The sequence below is a fragment of the Urocitellus parryii genome, chromosome 3, assembly GCF_045843805.1.
Source record: "Urocitellus parryii isolate mUroPar1 chromosome 3, mUroPar1.hap1, whole genome shotgun sequence".
Taxonomy (NCBI): domain Eukaryota; kingdom Metazoa; phylum Chordata; class Mammalia; order Rodentia; family Sciuridae; genus Urocitellus; species Urocitellus parryii.
Window position 1 is genome coordinate 106,627,212 of NC_135533.1, and position 16,349 is coordinate 106,643,560.

Genomic DNA, 16,349 nt, shown 5'->3' on the forward strand with positions numbered 1-16,349 from the left:
GGCCTACAATAGCCTCCTTCTTATTCCTCGAATGCTCCAGGCAAAGTCCTGCCTCAGGGCATTTGCAGTTGTGCTTCTTGCTGCCAGCTGTGTAGGCACCCATGACTTCCTCTGTTATTTCCTTCAGGTGTTTGCTCAGATGTCTCCTCTCACTGAGGCCTTTATTATCCTAATTGAATCTTGCATCCCCTTTCTCCTGATGGTTTTTCTCCTCAGTACTTATCGGAATCTAAATATAAACATCATTTTGCCGTGTTATCTTGTTTGTGGTTTGACTCCTCTGCTGTGATCTACACTCCATGAGGGTGAAGATGCTTGTCTGTTTTCTTATCTGATCAGAGAAGGAGAGCAGACAGCTTTAGCAGCTGGTAAAGTTTGGATGTGGGGTGTCTCCCAAAGGTCCACATGTTAATGGTTGGCCCCCAGCCTCTGCTGCTACTGGGGAGGTTCAACTTTTAAGGTGTGGGGCCTGGTAGAAGGAAGTTAGGTCAATGGGGATGTACTCTTGAAGAGGCTATTGAGATCCCAGCCCTTCCTCTCTCTTTGCTCATCTCTGGCCACCATGAGGTGAAGAGGCTTCCTCTGCCATGTGCTCCCATCATGATGTACTACACTGCCATAGACCCAAAGTAATAGGGCCCCGTGATCGTGTATTAAAATATCTGAAACCATGAGCCAAGACAAACCCTTCCTCTATATAAGTTCTTTATCTCAGGCATTTTGTCACAGCAATAGAAAGCTGACTAACACAGTAGCTGAAAATATTTGTTGATGGAATGAATGAGTCCTTTCTTCATATTTTGCAGGTGGGGGTATCCAAACACATTGTAGTATGAAATTCACAAAACAGAGCTATGATTTGATTTTTGTTTATTTGTGGCACTAAAAGAAATAGTGGACAGCTGTGACTAAGAGCAATTGGCTGGTAGCTCTTGCCTCACTGAGAAAGTTTAGCAACATTAATCAGACAACGCAAAGTTCCCATTCTACCTGATGCCTGGATCTGAAATAGTTATGAAACATTAAAATGATTTCATCATATTTTGTTTTTTTCACTAAGAGATTTTATTTCATGAACTCCTCTTGATATCTATTACTCTCTTGTTTTCCTTCATTTAACAAAACATTTTAGAGATATAGGTGAAAAACTATGGCTGTGGTTAAACTTTCTTATAAATACTGGTGACTGAGCACCGTGTGCTGCAAGAGGACTATAATATAATACAAGGGCAGCCACTGAACTGTTGGAAAAAGCATCAGGACCACATCCAAATCATTAAAACAGAAACACAACTTTGACCCAAACTGTGACACACAGGTACCTAACAGCCTCACTTCTGGGTGCTCTGCAGGATTTCAGAAGGTTCCAAGCCACTTCACCAGGCTCCATACTCAGGTCCCTGCGGAGCAGCCTGCTGTACTTCATAGCCTGCCAGGGAACGTCTGTCCACATGGGGCACTGACCATCTCTCCAACACCATCCTGATACCTTCTATCTGCTACCTTTGAGGGCCCAGAAATGCCCTCTCCACACAAGTAAGATTGTTAGTTTAGTGGAAGTTGTCGATTTTTTAAAATCTTAGTTGGTCCAATCACAGCCCAAGACCTTCTATGAGGTATCAGCCTCAAAAACTTGAGGAATAAAAATTGAATCGTTTTATTACCCAACATGAATTATCTTTGGAAAAGCCTCCCAATTCTCTTCTTACTCCCCAAATGCATAGCATCATGTGGCATATAACATTCAGATTGTTTCTCTTGATTTACGGATTTTTTTCCTCTAAAATTCAAAAAATTTTAAACAATTCAATAATTTTTAACTGTCTATATGTAGTCAAAGTCTCCAAGGTCCAAAATCAATCTAAGCCATGATTCTTTTCACTGTGCTCAAAAATATAATTAAGCGTGAGTGCTGGGCTCCAGCATTTATATTTCCATTAACCTGCCAACAAGAATAGTTTATTGGCAACTTTAAGTATTCAGAGGCAAAACACATTTCCTTGGCACACAAGCCGCATAGCAAAGCAGCATTTTCTCCTCCTTTGAACCATTATGCAGGAACACTGAAAATCAACTGCACGCATTTTGGCCTGTAGACAAGAAAATAACACCAAATCTTGAGGTTCCTTGTCACATGGAGTCCTTGAGTGATGATTGGGGGTGTCTTATAGGTGAGTTTCTGCAATTATCTGACTTTTACCAGTGATTCACACGAGCAAGGGCACCTGTAAAGAGGATAGATGTATGGTTATTCAGGATCTGTGGATAAGCTGAGGCTCTAGACCAGTGCTCAAGGACCCGTGTTCCTAACTGTCCTTGTAAACAGTGCTCGTGAAACACGCTGAGACCTTTTACACTGACATCCATGATGCAATCTTCTTAAAATAAAAATATGCCTGAAAGCTTTCTGTTTTTTTTCTCTTTTAAAGTTTTTTTATTTATATATGACAGTGGAATGCATTATAATTCTTATTACACATATACAGCACAAATTTTTCATATCTCTGGTTGTATATACAGTATATTCACACAAATTTGTATCTTCATACATGCACTCTGGATAATAATGATCGTCACATGCCACCATCATTTCTTACCCCATGCCCCCTCCTTTCCCCTCCAACCCCTCTACCCTATCTAGAGTTTTCTATTCCTCCCATGCTCCCTCTCCGTATCCCACTATGAATCAGCCTCTTTATATCAAAGAAAACATTCAGCATTTGTTTTTTTGGGATTAGCTAACTTCACTTAGCATTATCTTCTCTAACTCCATCCAGTTACCTGCAAATGCCATGATTTTATTCTCTTTTATTGCTGAGTAACATTCCATTGTGTATATATGCCACATTTTTAATCCATTCATCTATTGAAGGGCATCTAGGTTGGTTCCACAGTTTAGCTATTGTGAACTGTGCTACTATAAACATTGATGTGGCTGTGTCACTGTAGTATGCTCTTTTTCAGTTCTTTGGGTATAACTGAGGAGAGGGATAGCTGGGTCAAATGGTAGCTCCATTCCCAGTTTTTCAAGATATCTCCATACTGCTTTCCATATTGGCTACACCAATTTGCAGTCCCACCTGCAGCAGTGTATGAGTTTACCTTAGGACACTGTACAATGGTATCCTAATGGTTTGTCTCTCATGGCTGGAAGCAGGGCTCTCTGAGGCAGGAATCAAGATGGCCTCACCACTCTATCCCCAACACATGGACATCTGAGTGAGCAAATGTTTGTGGAGTGAGTGAAGGAATGAATGCGAACACACAAGTTCCTGTAACACTTGATGAAAAAAAAATTTTCAACTGTTAGTTCAGCCAGGAGTCCTCCTGTGATAACCCAACTAAAAGCTAGATTCCTGGGCTTCTGAAGGAAATAAGTTTAGTGCTTCTAAAGGCAAAAATTAAACCATATTTTCAAGTAAAGAAATGGATTCATGTGAAAAGACACCGGATCTCTTGCTCTTTCACTGAGTTCAACACATTCTAAGTTGAACTGTACTATAACTTGGGCCACTGCATTTCACTTCTTCAGTGTGCCAAGTGAAGCAAATATTCAAGGATGCAAATAGATTTCTCCTAACATGAATGACCACTGCCACCGCAACAGTACCCGGGATATTTCCTGTGTGCTTCCCATGTGATGAATGCCATTGTGAGTACTGTACAAATCCTATGAATATCAGCTCAACTTAATAAATGATGCATTATTTCCACTGTTAGGGGTATTGCCACTAATATAAAGATGACAAAATTGAAATCTAGGGAGGGCAATTTGCTTCTAATCAAGTGCTTATAAGTAGTGACCCACAGGCCACCCAAATAGAGAGCAGGGACCTTCTGCCCACTCACTCACACACCTCAAATGCTTCTTGTATTCACAAGGCCCACTAGCCCTCTGACCTCCCAGCTCCATTAGCACCACCTCCACATTCAGTGGTCCCCGCCTCCTTGGGCAGCCTTTTGATGAAGCTTAAGATGAGGTATGTGATAGCAGCCCATATAATAGCATTTCTGAAGCATCTTTGCTCCAGGCATTGAGCCGCCCCTGTAGACACTCTCCTTCATTTTGTCCCTCACAATAGTCTTAACAGGAAAAAAATGAAGCCCCAAAGGCCCTGAACACCTGGGAGGGGTATGCGGATAAGCCAGTGTCTATCTGACACCGATGCCAGCTGGGCCCACTTTCCAACATCTCCACACAGCTCTCTGCTCTCGTTTCCCGCTCTCGGTCCTTCTTCCAGGACTCTCCAAATCCACAGCTTTAATGACTACCTGTAGGAACACAAGGGCTCTGCTCTCACTATCCACTCTGCTGGAGGTTTCCTGAAGACCCTACTTTCTTAACAACAGCAATGTCATGGGCTGCATGTTTGTGCTGCCTTTGCCTTTCCCCCCAAATCCATCTGTTGAGATTCTCACTCCCAGGGCAATGGGATAGCAGGTGGGGCCTCTGGGAGGTGAGGTCAGGTCAGGAGGATGGAGCCCTCATGAATAGAATTAGTGCCCTGACAACCGAGGATGGAGGAAGCTCATTCCCACCTCCACCATTACACTCTTCTACCAAAAGAAGCTACCCTCAGTGAGGAAGTGGACACTTGCTGAACTTTGGATCTGTAGCACCTCCATCCTGAACTCTCAGCGTCCAGGCCCATGAGCAGTTGTGTCTGTTGTGTATAAACCACCCAGCCTGGCATTTTCTCATAGCAGCCTGAATGGACCAAGATGGAGAGGCACCACCTTTACTTCCAGTCCTACAGCTTCACTCTTCTCTATATTCCATAAGTACTTACTGGGGCACGGACTTTAGGGTTGGTGCTGAGGAGTCATGAACAAGATGGGTGTGCATGGTCCTCTGCCCTCCCAGGATGATGCTCTAATGGGAAAATGTGCAAATGACAATCGTGTGGGAGTGAGTGATGTGCAGGGGAGGCAGAGGTAGTGACAGACACTTAGTAGGAACAGATGTCCCTGGCTTTGGGGCCAAGAAAATATTTCCTATAGGAATGACATTTAATTGAACAGCTGTGAGACACACAAATGGGAATTGGCAAGTGGCATTTATGGCAGAACAAAAACATGTGCAAAGACCCTGGGGTAAGAAGGATGCAGGCTGGGAGAGGTCAGCAGAGATCTGGTTGTGCAGGAAGGTCCTGTCATGGTACCTGCACTTTGTGCTGGAGAAGAGAGAGCCACCAAAAGTAGGGGAGGGACACTACTGCATTTGCTTGTGGTTGGGGTATGGGGACAAGGCAGGGAGCCCCAACAGGGAGCTGTGGCCACAATGCACACTGAAGATGGACTCAAGATTGTTGGTGGGAACAAAGTGGGGAGAAGGGCAAAGGTCAAGGGGTACAATGGCCAGGGCTTAGCCTGTGCCCAGAGCAAGTAGATGCTTGACAGAGATGTGGCATAAGGGGAGGTGGACCATGGTTGTGAAGCACGGGGTGAGGAGTGTGGGGGGGAGCAGGGCATTGAGACAGATGGTTCAATTCTGAACCTGCTGAGCTTGAGGCTGTGGGCCACATAGTATGAATATCAGGGAAGGGCTGAAGACATGGGTATAAGGCATAGCCCAGGACCAACTTGTTGGGGATAGAGAACTTGGGGTCACTGGCATCCAGGTGGTGATGAGAGTCACAGTGGAAGAAGGGTATTTCTGGAGTGGTGAGTAGATCCAGAAGAGAAAGAGGCCAAAGGATCAACTCCAGGGCTATAAATAGGATGGACAGAGGAACCTGTGCCCATGGAGAACACATGTCCAGAGAGGAAGACAAGCATAAGAGGCCCTAATCATTGCCTAAAAGCCCCACCTCTGAACTTTACTGCATTGGGGATCATGTTTTCTAAACACAAGCTTTCTGGGGTGCATTTCAGATCCAAACCATAACAACGAGAGAATCATACAGGTTTGAGTTCCATAAGGTTAACTAAGAATGGGAAATGAAGACTGTAGGCCTGCTTGCTTCCTTCCTTCCTTTCTTCCTCCTCCCTCCTTTCCCTCCTCATTCCTTCTTTCCTTCCCTTCCTCCCTCCCTTCCTTCCTTCCTTGCCTGACTGCAATGGCTGGAACTTTCATCAGTGTGCTGAATAGAATCAGTGAGAGACAGACATTCTTACTTTGTTTTTGTTCCTGGGGAAAATATTCATTCTTCCACCTGTGAACTGTGAGGCCAGCTGTCAGTTTTTCCTTGATGCCCTTTATCAGACTGAGCAACTTCCTTTCTCTTCTACTTTATAGAGTTTTTATCAGAATGGATGATGAATATTACCAAATACTTAATGTGTATATTGAAATAATCATATGACTTTTTATGTTTCTTAGTTTTTAGTTTGGTAATGTGGGGAATTATTTTTAAATGTTAACCAACCTTGCATTCTTGGGATAAGTCTCTCTTGGCCATCATATATTATCCTTTTTATATACTGTTTTCTTCATGTAATATCTTTGGTTTTGGAATCAATAGTAGTGGCTTAATAGAGTAAGCTGAGAAGTCCTTTTTCATATTCAATTTTAAGAAAGAATTTATACAGTAGTTTGGGTGTATGTTTGTGAACTCCTCATTGAAGTCATCTGGGCCTGCAAAGTTGTGTGTGTGTGTGTGTGTGTGTGTGTGTGTGTGTGATAGCACATGTCCATGTGTTGTGTGTATGTGGATTTCTAACTTAAAATTCAACTTAAAAATTTCTTTAACAGATACAGAGGTATTCAAATTATGTATGCTTCTTACATGAGCTTTGTGTTTAATAGTTTTTGTTGTTTGCAGTTTGTTCATTGCATGAAGTTGGTCACATTTTCCTTATGATGATATTCTCTATTTAATATTGGTAGAATTGATAGTGATATTATGCCTCTCCTTCCTGATATTGCCAAATTGTCTCCATTTTTTTTCCTGCTAAGTCTGGCTACAGGCATATCAATTTTATTGGTTTTGTTAAAGAACAAGCTGTTGGTTTAATTGATTTTTCTTTATTACTTTTCTCTTTTTATTGCATTGATTTCTGCTGACCTTTACTACTTATTTTTTTTTCCTGCTTACCTTGGATTTTAGTTTTGCTCTTCTTTCTCTAGTTTCTGAAGGTGAAGGTGAGGTCCCTCCTGGGAGACTTGTCTTTCCTAATGGAACAATGTGAGGCTATGGAATCTTCATTACACACATCTTATATTGTGTTCAAGTTTACATTCACTTCAAAATACTCTTTCTATTTTCCCTTTGATCCTTTTATTTTACCTGTGGATAATTTAAATCTGTGTTACTTCAATGTTTGGGAATCTTCCTGAGATGGTTTTGTTACTAATTTCAAATTTAATCCTGTTTTAGTCACAAAATATACTTATTTGTATACTTTAAATAGTTATATTAACTGTTTAAATATCCTCATCTGCCAATTCAAACACCTGTGTAAATTTTACGGCAGTTCTAATTCATTTTCAATCTATCAGGTTTCATATTATATTGCTCCTGTGCATGCCTGATCATTCCTGAATGGATGTCAGACATGGTCCATTTTTGCCTTGTTGGGTATTGGGTGGTTTTATATTCCTATGAATATTCCTGAGCTTTGTTCTGGGATGCAGTTTATTAGGACATAGTTGGGTAATTTCAGGTGTTGTTTTTAAGATCTGGGGGGCAGCACAGGAGCCAGGTATATACTGAGGCAAGACCCTTCTGAGTTTTCTACCCAATGCCCAAGCATTGACGTCTTCTCATCTGGATGGTGAAAACAGGTACTATTCTCAGACTGTGTGAGCTCTAGATACTGCCCTAGTTAATCCTACTGGCCGGTTCTATTCCCTCACTTGCATGGGATGATGAGTGATCCACGGAGTCTTCCAGAGGGGCCTCTGGAGGCTTCTGGAACCCTGTCTTGGTGCTATGGTGTCCTCCTCAGTATCTACTCTGCCCACCTCAGCTCTCCTGGCCTTGGCAGACTCTGGCACTGCTCCTCAGTCAGGGAGCTTTTGGATCTCTGTCTGGGTTCCCCTGACTGCACCACAGCATAGGCAGGAAGGAGAGGGACTCACAGGCCTTGCCCCTTTGCTTCATGTCTCTCACAGATCAGTGCTCCATCATTACTGGAAATGATGTCCAGCAACCTAAAGATCATGTTTTGTCTGGATGTTTGGTTGTTTCAGGTAGGACTGGAAATCCAATCACTGAAACTATATTTGGGCCACTTGCTGAAGCTCCCTGGGGATTCTTGTTAAGCAGGTGAGAACTGAACATATTAAAAAACTTTGTTTTGTCCCTATTTTTGCTTTGAAACTGTCAGCAGCATTAAATGGTCCACATTCACTGCTTTGGGTTAGCTGAGTATCTTCTAACGCCACCAGATCTTCCCTTTTCCAACATCTTACGTACAGCTGTGCCAATCAATCTCTCCCTTGATCCAGATGGTATAAGTGACCTAATCACTCCAAAATACCTGTGTGTGCATGCATAGCTATACATATATACATCCTGAATCTAGAAATTCTATATAACTATTTCTGTTTCAGCTTTATTCTTCTAATATTTATCCAAAACCAAACTCAAAACTCATCAGGGGTATTGAATGTTCAAATGAGTTTCAAGCTACTCAAATGTGACCCATAATGTGTGTACATTCCACTGAATGTGCATTCTATCTGAAAAACAACCATAAAAAGTAAACTCCAGTAACATGCATATTACATTTTTAGCTGTGATACATACTGATATTGGCAATGCATTTTGAATGCATAAAAAACAAAATTCCATTTGGATGGTAGAAAGATAGATAGGTGGACAGATCTAATATCAAACAAATACAGAAAGATATCATCATAAGCCCTTGGGGGTAGGTGTAAGGGTGTTTACTGTACAATTATCTCAATTTTTAAATATCCTTGACATTTTTCATAACAAAATGAGAGAAATGATCTTTTATAAAATGAGAAAAAAAATCAGGGCTTGTTAAAACTTAATTTATCAAAAGTCATAAGAACAAATGGCTGTGAGGCCTAGGTAGGTTTCCTAGCAAATCTACCAGCTGACTTTGAAGTTGTACACTAGGAAACACAAATTCTTCCTGGATTTAAAATAAGAATGTGTAGAAGTATTAATAGTGAGTACACACTTTGGAGTGTGGATTTTCACCTTGGCTGGTTGTGTCTAGAGAATTGCTCACCCACTCTCATCTTTTCCTTCTTTCACTGGTAAAATAGGAATGCTAGCCAAATTATAGGATTCCAAAAGAGTGGCTGAGATCATCTGCATAGGGTCCTCAGTACAAGGATTTTGCAATACCTTCACTATATCATTTCATCAAGGTTGCAGTTTTAGCCAGCCTCCCATTAATGTAACAGAATACCTGAGATAAGTCAATTCATAAGAAAAAGGTTTAGTTTGGTCCACAGTTTTAGAGGTTTCCCATGACTGGATTGCTCCATGGTTTGGGGCCTGTGGTGACACATTGTGGTAGGAGTATGTGGCAGATAAAACTCAAACTCATTCACCTCATGGCAAGAAAGTAAACAAGAAAGTGGAAAGGGCTGGGACTATCCCTTTTGAGCACCCACCTGCAATGATTGGAAGACCTCCCACTAGGCCTCACCTCTCAAAGTTATGTGCCCCCCCATAGCACCATGAGCTGGGGACTAACCCTTTTAAAACATGGGCCTTTGGGGGATACCCCTGACCCAACCTACAGCAAGTAGCCAGAGGATAGGTTTAGTGAACCTATAATGAAGTTTTGGAGATAGGGCTGCAGAGATGCTTGAGCATCTCTGGTTCATCTAACATCCAGCACAGGGAGCTAATTCTCTTTTGAGATGCTATCCCACCTTGCCAAGGCAAATCTCTCTGAGCCTGTAACTGGCAGGACAGGCCCAAGAGGGAAACTAAGGGGCAAGTCAGTGAAGCAAGGAGGGACTGATCAACCTCTCCTCTCAAGGCAGCAGCCCTGCTAGGACTGGCCCAGCAGTCCAAGTATCAGCACCAGGATACTTACATATCAGCACCAGGCTGGGAATGACCAGCAAAGGGTGTGCACATAGGAAAGAGGAATGTACCTGTTCCTGAAGGAGGCCATGCTGCAAAGCAGAGCTCCGAAGTGTTCCCTGGCTTCCCACACATTTTAGGCTTTCTAAAAGATTCTCTCTTTATTTGAGTTGAACAAAGAGAAAACTGGTGAAGGGTCAAGGCTTGCCAAGTGAGGCCCACAAAGAAAGCTGTAAAAATATTCCAATTTTGTTTACTTCTTTGCCAACTAAGGAGAATAATCTTTATGTGGGTAAAAGGTAATATGAACAATGATGATAGGGAAATGGTGCTGAGGAGAATAGAGAAGTTGCTAAGATAGCATTCAAACTCTCTAGCTAAATTCCTCCCTTCCAGCTTGGGTGGAAAGGTCCAAGGCACTGAAAAACTCACATGGAAGCCTGCTACGCAGCACTGGCTGGCTCTGGAGGATGCAAATGGAGCCTGTGATAGAAACCTGGAAATGTACAAATCTTGTCTTATTTTCCAAAAGGAAAAGAAGGTGGATTCTTCCAGCTTGAAGTGGATTCCTGGCATGACTATATAATGATTATGAAATAGAGGAGTTATGAGCACATGGACAGCAAGTTGTACTAGGACAGCCAGGAAGCATGGTGTACAATGAATGAATCTCTCTCTCCTCCCAATAAATAATTCCTGAGTACTTACTCTGTGCCAGGAACTACAGAAGGTGCTGACTATTCAATGGGCAAGACTCACAGAGCCTGTGCCATGGAAGGAGAGGTGCACACTCAACAAAAGTTACACCAGTTGTTAGAGAAATCAGAGCTGTGATTTGCATTATGAAGAAAAAACTATGTGATGTTATAATGGGAAGCTTAATCAGTTTGGGGAAGAAGAAAGGTTTGCTGAGGACTGGGTAAATATGGAAATATGAAGCATGAGTAGGAGTTTGCTGGTAAAGTGTGGGGATGTGGGGAGTGGTGTCTGTGAAGGCCCTTGGTGTGTCGGGGGCAGTCACTGCATTCAGTGGTCTCATGAGAAGCTTCCCCACCACCTTTCCTCTCGTAGTAAGGACAGGCATCTTGGAACACTGTCACAAAAAGAACGATTCTGCATAAAGAAGTGAGGAAGGACAAAATTGACCCCCTGTACCTTGATACCCTTCCAACTCAACCAGAACACAGTAAAGGCTTACATAATGAGTTTCCAAACCCAGTGTGTGACACAGCTGTACTTACGAGTCTGTTTGTGTCCTGACATAAATCACTATTCCCCAGTCCCAGAACTTGGAGTTCTCTAGCCACTTGTGATAGTGCTGAGGCTTAGAAGGAAGGAGAGCTGTTGCTGCTTCTCACTCCTGGCTCAGGGCCTCCTGATAGTGTCATACGTCTAATCGTTACTCACAGGGACTATGGTCAAGGCCAAGTGGTGTGACGTGTGCATGTCTGCATCCATTAATTCCTGCAGTGAGAAAATGGGCACCTGTGGGGGCCCCCACTGTGAGACTGGAGCTTGGCATGGCTCCATGGGGCATTTCCCAAGGCAGTCAGGAGCTGATAAGATGTCTGGATGCAGTGGCAGCACTGACCTGGAGAAGGGTTAGGATTAGTCATTGAGGACACCTACACCCTACGCCCATCTGTCAACTGGAAACTACATCCTTGCCTTCCAGGAAGGTCACCAGTTGGGGCTCGCACATCTCCTCTGTGAGACAAAAGACAGAACATGTCGGCAGAAAGATATGGAATTTTTTACCAAGTCCATACCTTCTGGAAATTTTCTCAGGTCAACCACAAACCCTGCCCAGAAACATGCAAACACTCTCTATGGGACTTTCTCTGGCTGAGAACCTCTGCAGGCACAATGATGCTTCACTCATCTTTCTATGGACCCTGGTAGGTTCGCTGGAAAGGCTTATGGAATGAGTGCTGGACAGACCCATGTGTTACATCTAAACACAGGTTTAGAGGGTACTAGTGCATATTCCAGGCCCTCTGAAATGATACATGTAAAGCAGATGGGCAAAGTCACACAGGCACACAGCTTTACCACTGAAATGTATGACGGGAAGAAAGAACTGAATGTGGAGGTGGGTATGTACTGAATATCATCTTTGGTAAGAGTGGGCATTCTGTGAAGAAGCAAGAGCAGGTCACAACAAAGGTGCGCATGCCCCTTTGTAAGCTGGAGGAAACCCAGACAGCTGGGGACTTCTCTGACAGCCACAAACAGAGGCAGAGACACTGCTCAATTCACACTGTTAAGGCGGATTTCATTTCAATTATCTTGAAAACTGACAAACTCGTTTGTAAGGTAATCATTCCTTCTCCATCAAATGTACTCTTCTATGTTTTACCATAGGCAGCATTACTTCTTATGCCTGTATGAATTACAGGAAGGGTGACCAAATGTTGCATCTGGGACCATCAGGTTTTTAGTGTTGAAAGTTCCACATCCCAGGAGACATTGCTAGGGTGACTAGGAACCCTGGTTAAAAGGAGAAGGTAGCATTGCAAAAGGAGGGGAGCCTGCAGACATGCACTGCAGCCCTCAAAACTGCCTTGATAAGGCCAGATCCAGGAGGCTCACCCAGCAAAGCCTGCTCAAGAGCCCCCACTGACTCCTAAAGAGAAGAAGGAAATTCTGCTCAGACCAACTGTCTCGGGCGAGCTCAAACCCACACTGGACGGATATGGATGTCTTTATGTTTACTGCAGTTTCCTCAAGGTTAGCAAACTTCAAAAGCCCAAACAGGTGAAAGGAAGCTAAAGAAACAATAAGAGGCAAAGTTCAAAAGATGTGATGCCTAAGGGCCGTAAAACATACCACAGTATTTTTGCTTCAAAGACAATATAAACCTTCATGGCCCATGCATAGCAGGAAAGTGCCATCTAACCAGCTTGTTGGAAAAATTACAAGTCATTGCCCGAACTGAAAATGTTTCCCTGATGACTTGGTCTACTGTTCAACAACAATGAGCCAATGGGGCAAGCCCCCAGGACACAAAGGCAAGTAAATGTTGGATTCAAGGGAATCCAACATGGTCTCTGGTGAGGCCAAGTTGGTCCAGTGGCAGCTGTGTACCCCTGAGAGAGGCTGAAAAGGGGTGGCTTAGGTGGAGGGGCCACCCCATTCCTGGCCTGCTCAGCCACATTTTCTTCAGCAGGTTTTATGTGATGAAATATTCAGAAGGAAGAGAAGATCCCAGGTCATTCAGGTATAGTAGTGATAGAGTGACACTCACCCCTGTCACTCAGGGCCTAGCTTTCAGACTGAGAGCAACTTGTAAGCTTCTTAGAGCATCCAAATCTCAGAAGTGTCATAGAAATATTTACTGACCAGAACTTTCCAGGGTGGACATGGTGGGCCACATCCAAGAAATAATCAAAACTTCTGAATGCCATTTAAGTAGCTGACAGAAAGCTGAGACTGTGCTAGAAATGACTGACTGGTCTCACACTCCAGCCAGGATGTTCCAGCCATGGTGACCTTTTCTCCAAGCATGACTGGGGCTCACACCACCCAGCTTCTTCCTAGTCCCTAAGTGTGGGACTGGCCTTGTCTAGTCTGGGCCCTTCTCATCTCCTGTCTTTTCATCTCTCCCTACTTTCTTTCTCACAGCACAATGTCCTCTGTTCTTTTAGACTATTCCCCAGCATGTGTTTTCTTTCTGGAAAGCATTCTCAGAGAAAGAAGATCTATGTTTAAATTTGTAGCCCACCAACTGCTAGTTATGACCCCAAGCAAGTCTTCACCCTCTCTGGGACCAGGACCCTCATGACCCCAGCAGGATGGAAAAAAACAATTTCTATTTTGAAAAGCTTAAAAAAATCAGACAGAGATGATGTATATGAACTAACAAGAAGAGTGTGTGGTCACAGAGAGAAGAGGAGACACATCCTGAGACCCCTGATAGATGCCTGAAACTGCATCTATGTTCAGATAGTACTGAACCTTACATGCATACTTATTATGCATACTTACAGCAAAGTTTGACTTACACATTATGTACAGGGAACAATTGAAAATAACAGTAATAAAATAGAACAATTATAACAATACACTGTTAACAAGTCATTTAAAACTTATGAATTGCTTATTTCTGGAATTTCCCATTTAATATTTTTAATCCTGGTTTACCGTGATGAACTGAAAGTGTGGGAAGCAAAACCGCAGATAAAGGACAACTACTCTAATTCTACTCAGTGTTATTCAAAGTAGATCAAAAGCTTCAATGGGATATTCTGATAATTATCTCAAATCTTAATGTTAAGTCACATGGTAAACACTTAAAAATGGCAGATGTGTCGGTTGAAACTTCCAAAAAAAATCTTGATTCAGGATGTAGCTGTCTCAATGTGAAGTTCATGTTGAGAAAAATGATTTTTAAAACTCAGATTATGTGCCCTGGGGTCAGCCAGACCCTTGGAGCTGGTTCCAACTGCATCACTCACTCTGGACTTTTCCAGGGAGCCTTAGAAACAACAGCCCTTAAAATCTGTCAGAGGACATCCCAGGGCCTCTTTTACATCTTTATCAGAACTCACGCAGTCTAATTTTTATCATCCCCTTGTTACCATTCACTACATTTTCTTTCCTTCTCTGTCATTGTAAATAAGCATGTGAGGTCATTGATGCATATATCCCATAGAAGAGGGAAGCACAAAGCACAAATAAACTCAGAAAGCCCTGAATGATTTTTAACTTTTCCCCCTTCTGAGGAGATGGCATGAGATCTGGGATGTTTCACTGCCATTCAGTTAAGGATGTGTTTCCCCAGTGTCCTGAGGTGAGGTGTGCTTCCACTGAAGACTGGCTAGCCTCCTGGACAGATGATGGCTTGTGTCCCTAATCAGGGCCAGACATACACTGGCATGAATGACTCACACTCAAATCAGGATGAGCCCTGGGGAACTGACCTGAGAGCTGGCACAAATGCCATCTGGGGGACATGGTCACCCACAGTCATTGGGCATCCAGGCAGCTCTTGAACAGGGAAACAGAGCTGGGACCTCTGAGCACCCACACAGCCCTAATCAAGGAGGGACAGCCTTTATAGCCATGTTGCCTGGGCAGTCCTCTCCTCTGTCTCCTCAGGTTCCTATGTGTGAAATAAGTGGAGAAGTCTGCCTTGTTAATGGCCACAGCAGTGCAAGTGGCCCACATCCTATTTTCTGAGTGACCTGCTCTCTATAGAGCACATAGCTTGTTACCTAATGTCAAAGACCTTCAGTGCTTAGTCCAAAGCCAAGACACTTGGCTCCTCTGAGCCTTGTTCATTTTATATAAAATTGAGAATAATCTTTAGCTCTGACCTCTTGAGAGAAAACATAAGCTTAGTATATAGAAATAATCTCTCAAAAAATAGAAAAACACACCCAAGACTCCTTATTATTAGCATAATTCCAAAACCAGCAGGAATGTGCAGGAATCAAGGGTCAATGCATTTACAGAACCATTTTGGAGTTGAAACACATCTCAGAAGCCATCTGGTCCAAGTGTTCCTTAATTTCTGAATCCTATTGCAGGAGCCAGAGATTCCACTGGGACCAGGTGGGCAACCGACTTGAAGACCAGCATGAGACTGTACAGAAGGAGGAACTGGGGAAAAGAATGCTCTGCCTAGGAGACTTCAAATTAGATCACAATTAGGCATTATGCTGGGAGAAAGAGAAAAGAAGATAGGCAGACGGGGAGTGGAGAGGAAGGAAGGAAAAAATGAAGAAGGGCAGAAAGAAAGAGGAGAAAGGAAGAAGGGACCGAGGGAGGCATATAGGCAGAAAGGAAGGAAAGAAAAAGGAAATCTGGGGCAAGCTCTCACTGACCTACATCTGACCGGCCTGAGGCTCTCCCACAGGCAGGTGCACCTCCCTTTCTCTGCCCCCACACAGCACTCACCTTTCTCAATCTTGCAGCCCCTGTGCCAGAGCGGATGGCATCCATCAAGGCTTGCCTGGCATCCACTGGGTTGCTGAGTGTTCCTGAGCTGAACCTAGAAGATGTCCTTGATGCAGAGAGAGCCTGGGAGTTCGGTGGGGGAGGTGGTGGCAGGGCTGGTGGGGGTGGAAGGCCATGGTCTTCTTGCTGAGGATTTTCCACACCCAGTGAATTGAGCGCAGCATCTCGAAAGCTCTGGAGCTCTTCAGAGGCAGAGGAGGACACCTAACAATGAGACATTTAAATGATTGCTTTAAAGGTTGAGTCTCCATGGCCCCCCAAATTTTCATGTATGAACTCTTAATCCCCAAGGTGATGACATTAGGAGGCAAGACCTTTGGGAGGTGATGAGGTCAAAGGGTGGAGCCCCCATGAATGTGATTAGTGACCTTATAAAAGAGACCCCAGGGAGTCCCTTGACCCTCACAATGTGAAGACACAGCAAGAAGT

At 43.4% G+C, this 16,349-nt stretch overlaps 1 protein-coding gene across 1 annotated transcript in view; it reads right to left on the bottom strand.

The window, feature by feature from the left end:
* Positions 1–890: 890 nt before the first annotated feature.
* The window catches only part of Cobl (cordon-bleu WH2 repeat protein), a 268,552-nt gene continuing 253,093 nt past the window's right edge, over positions 891–16,349 (bottom strand). The window contains exons 15-16 of the mRNA XM_026403670.2: positions 15,861–16,124; positions 891–2,225 (exon numbers count right to left, since the gene is read on the bottom strand). Coding sequence (XP_026259455.2) covers positions 2,208–2,225; positions 15,861–16,124 — 282 coding nt within the window. The 3' untranslated portion in view covers positions 891–2,207. The remainder of the gene's footprint in view (positions 2,226–15,860; positions 16,125–16,349) is intronic.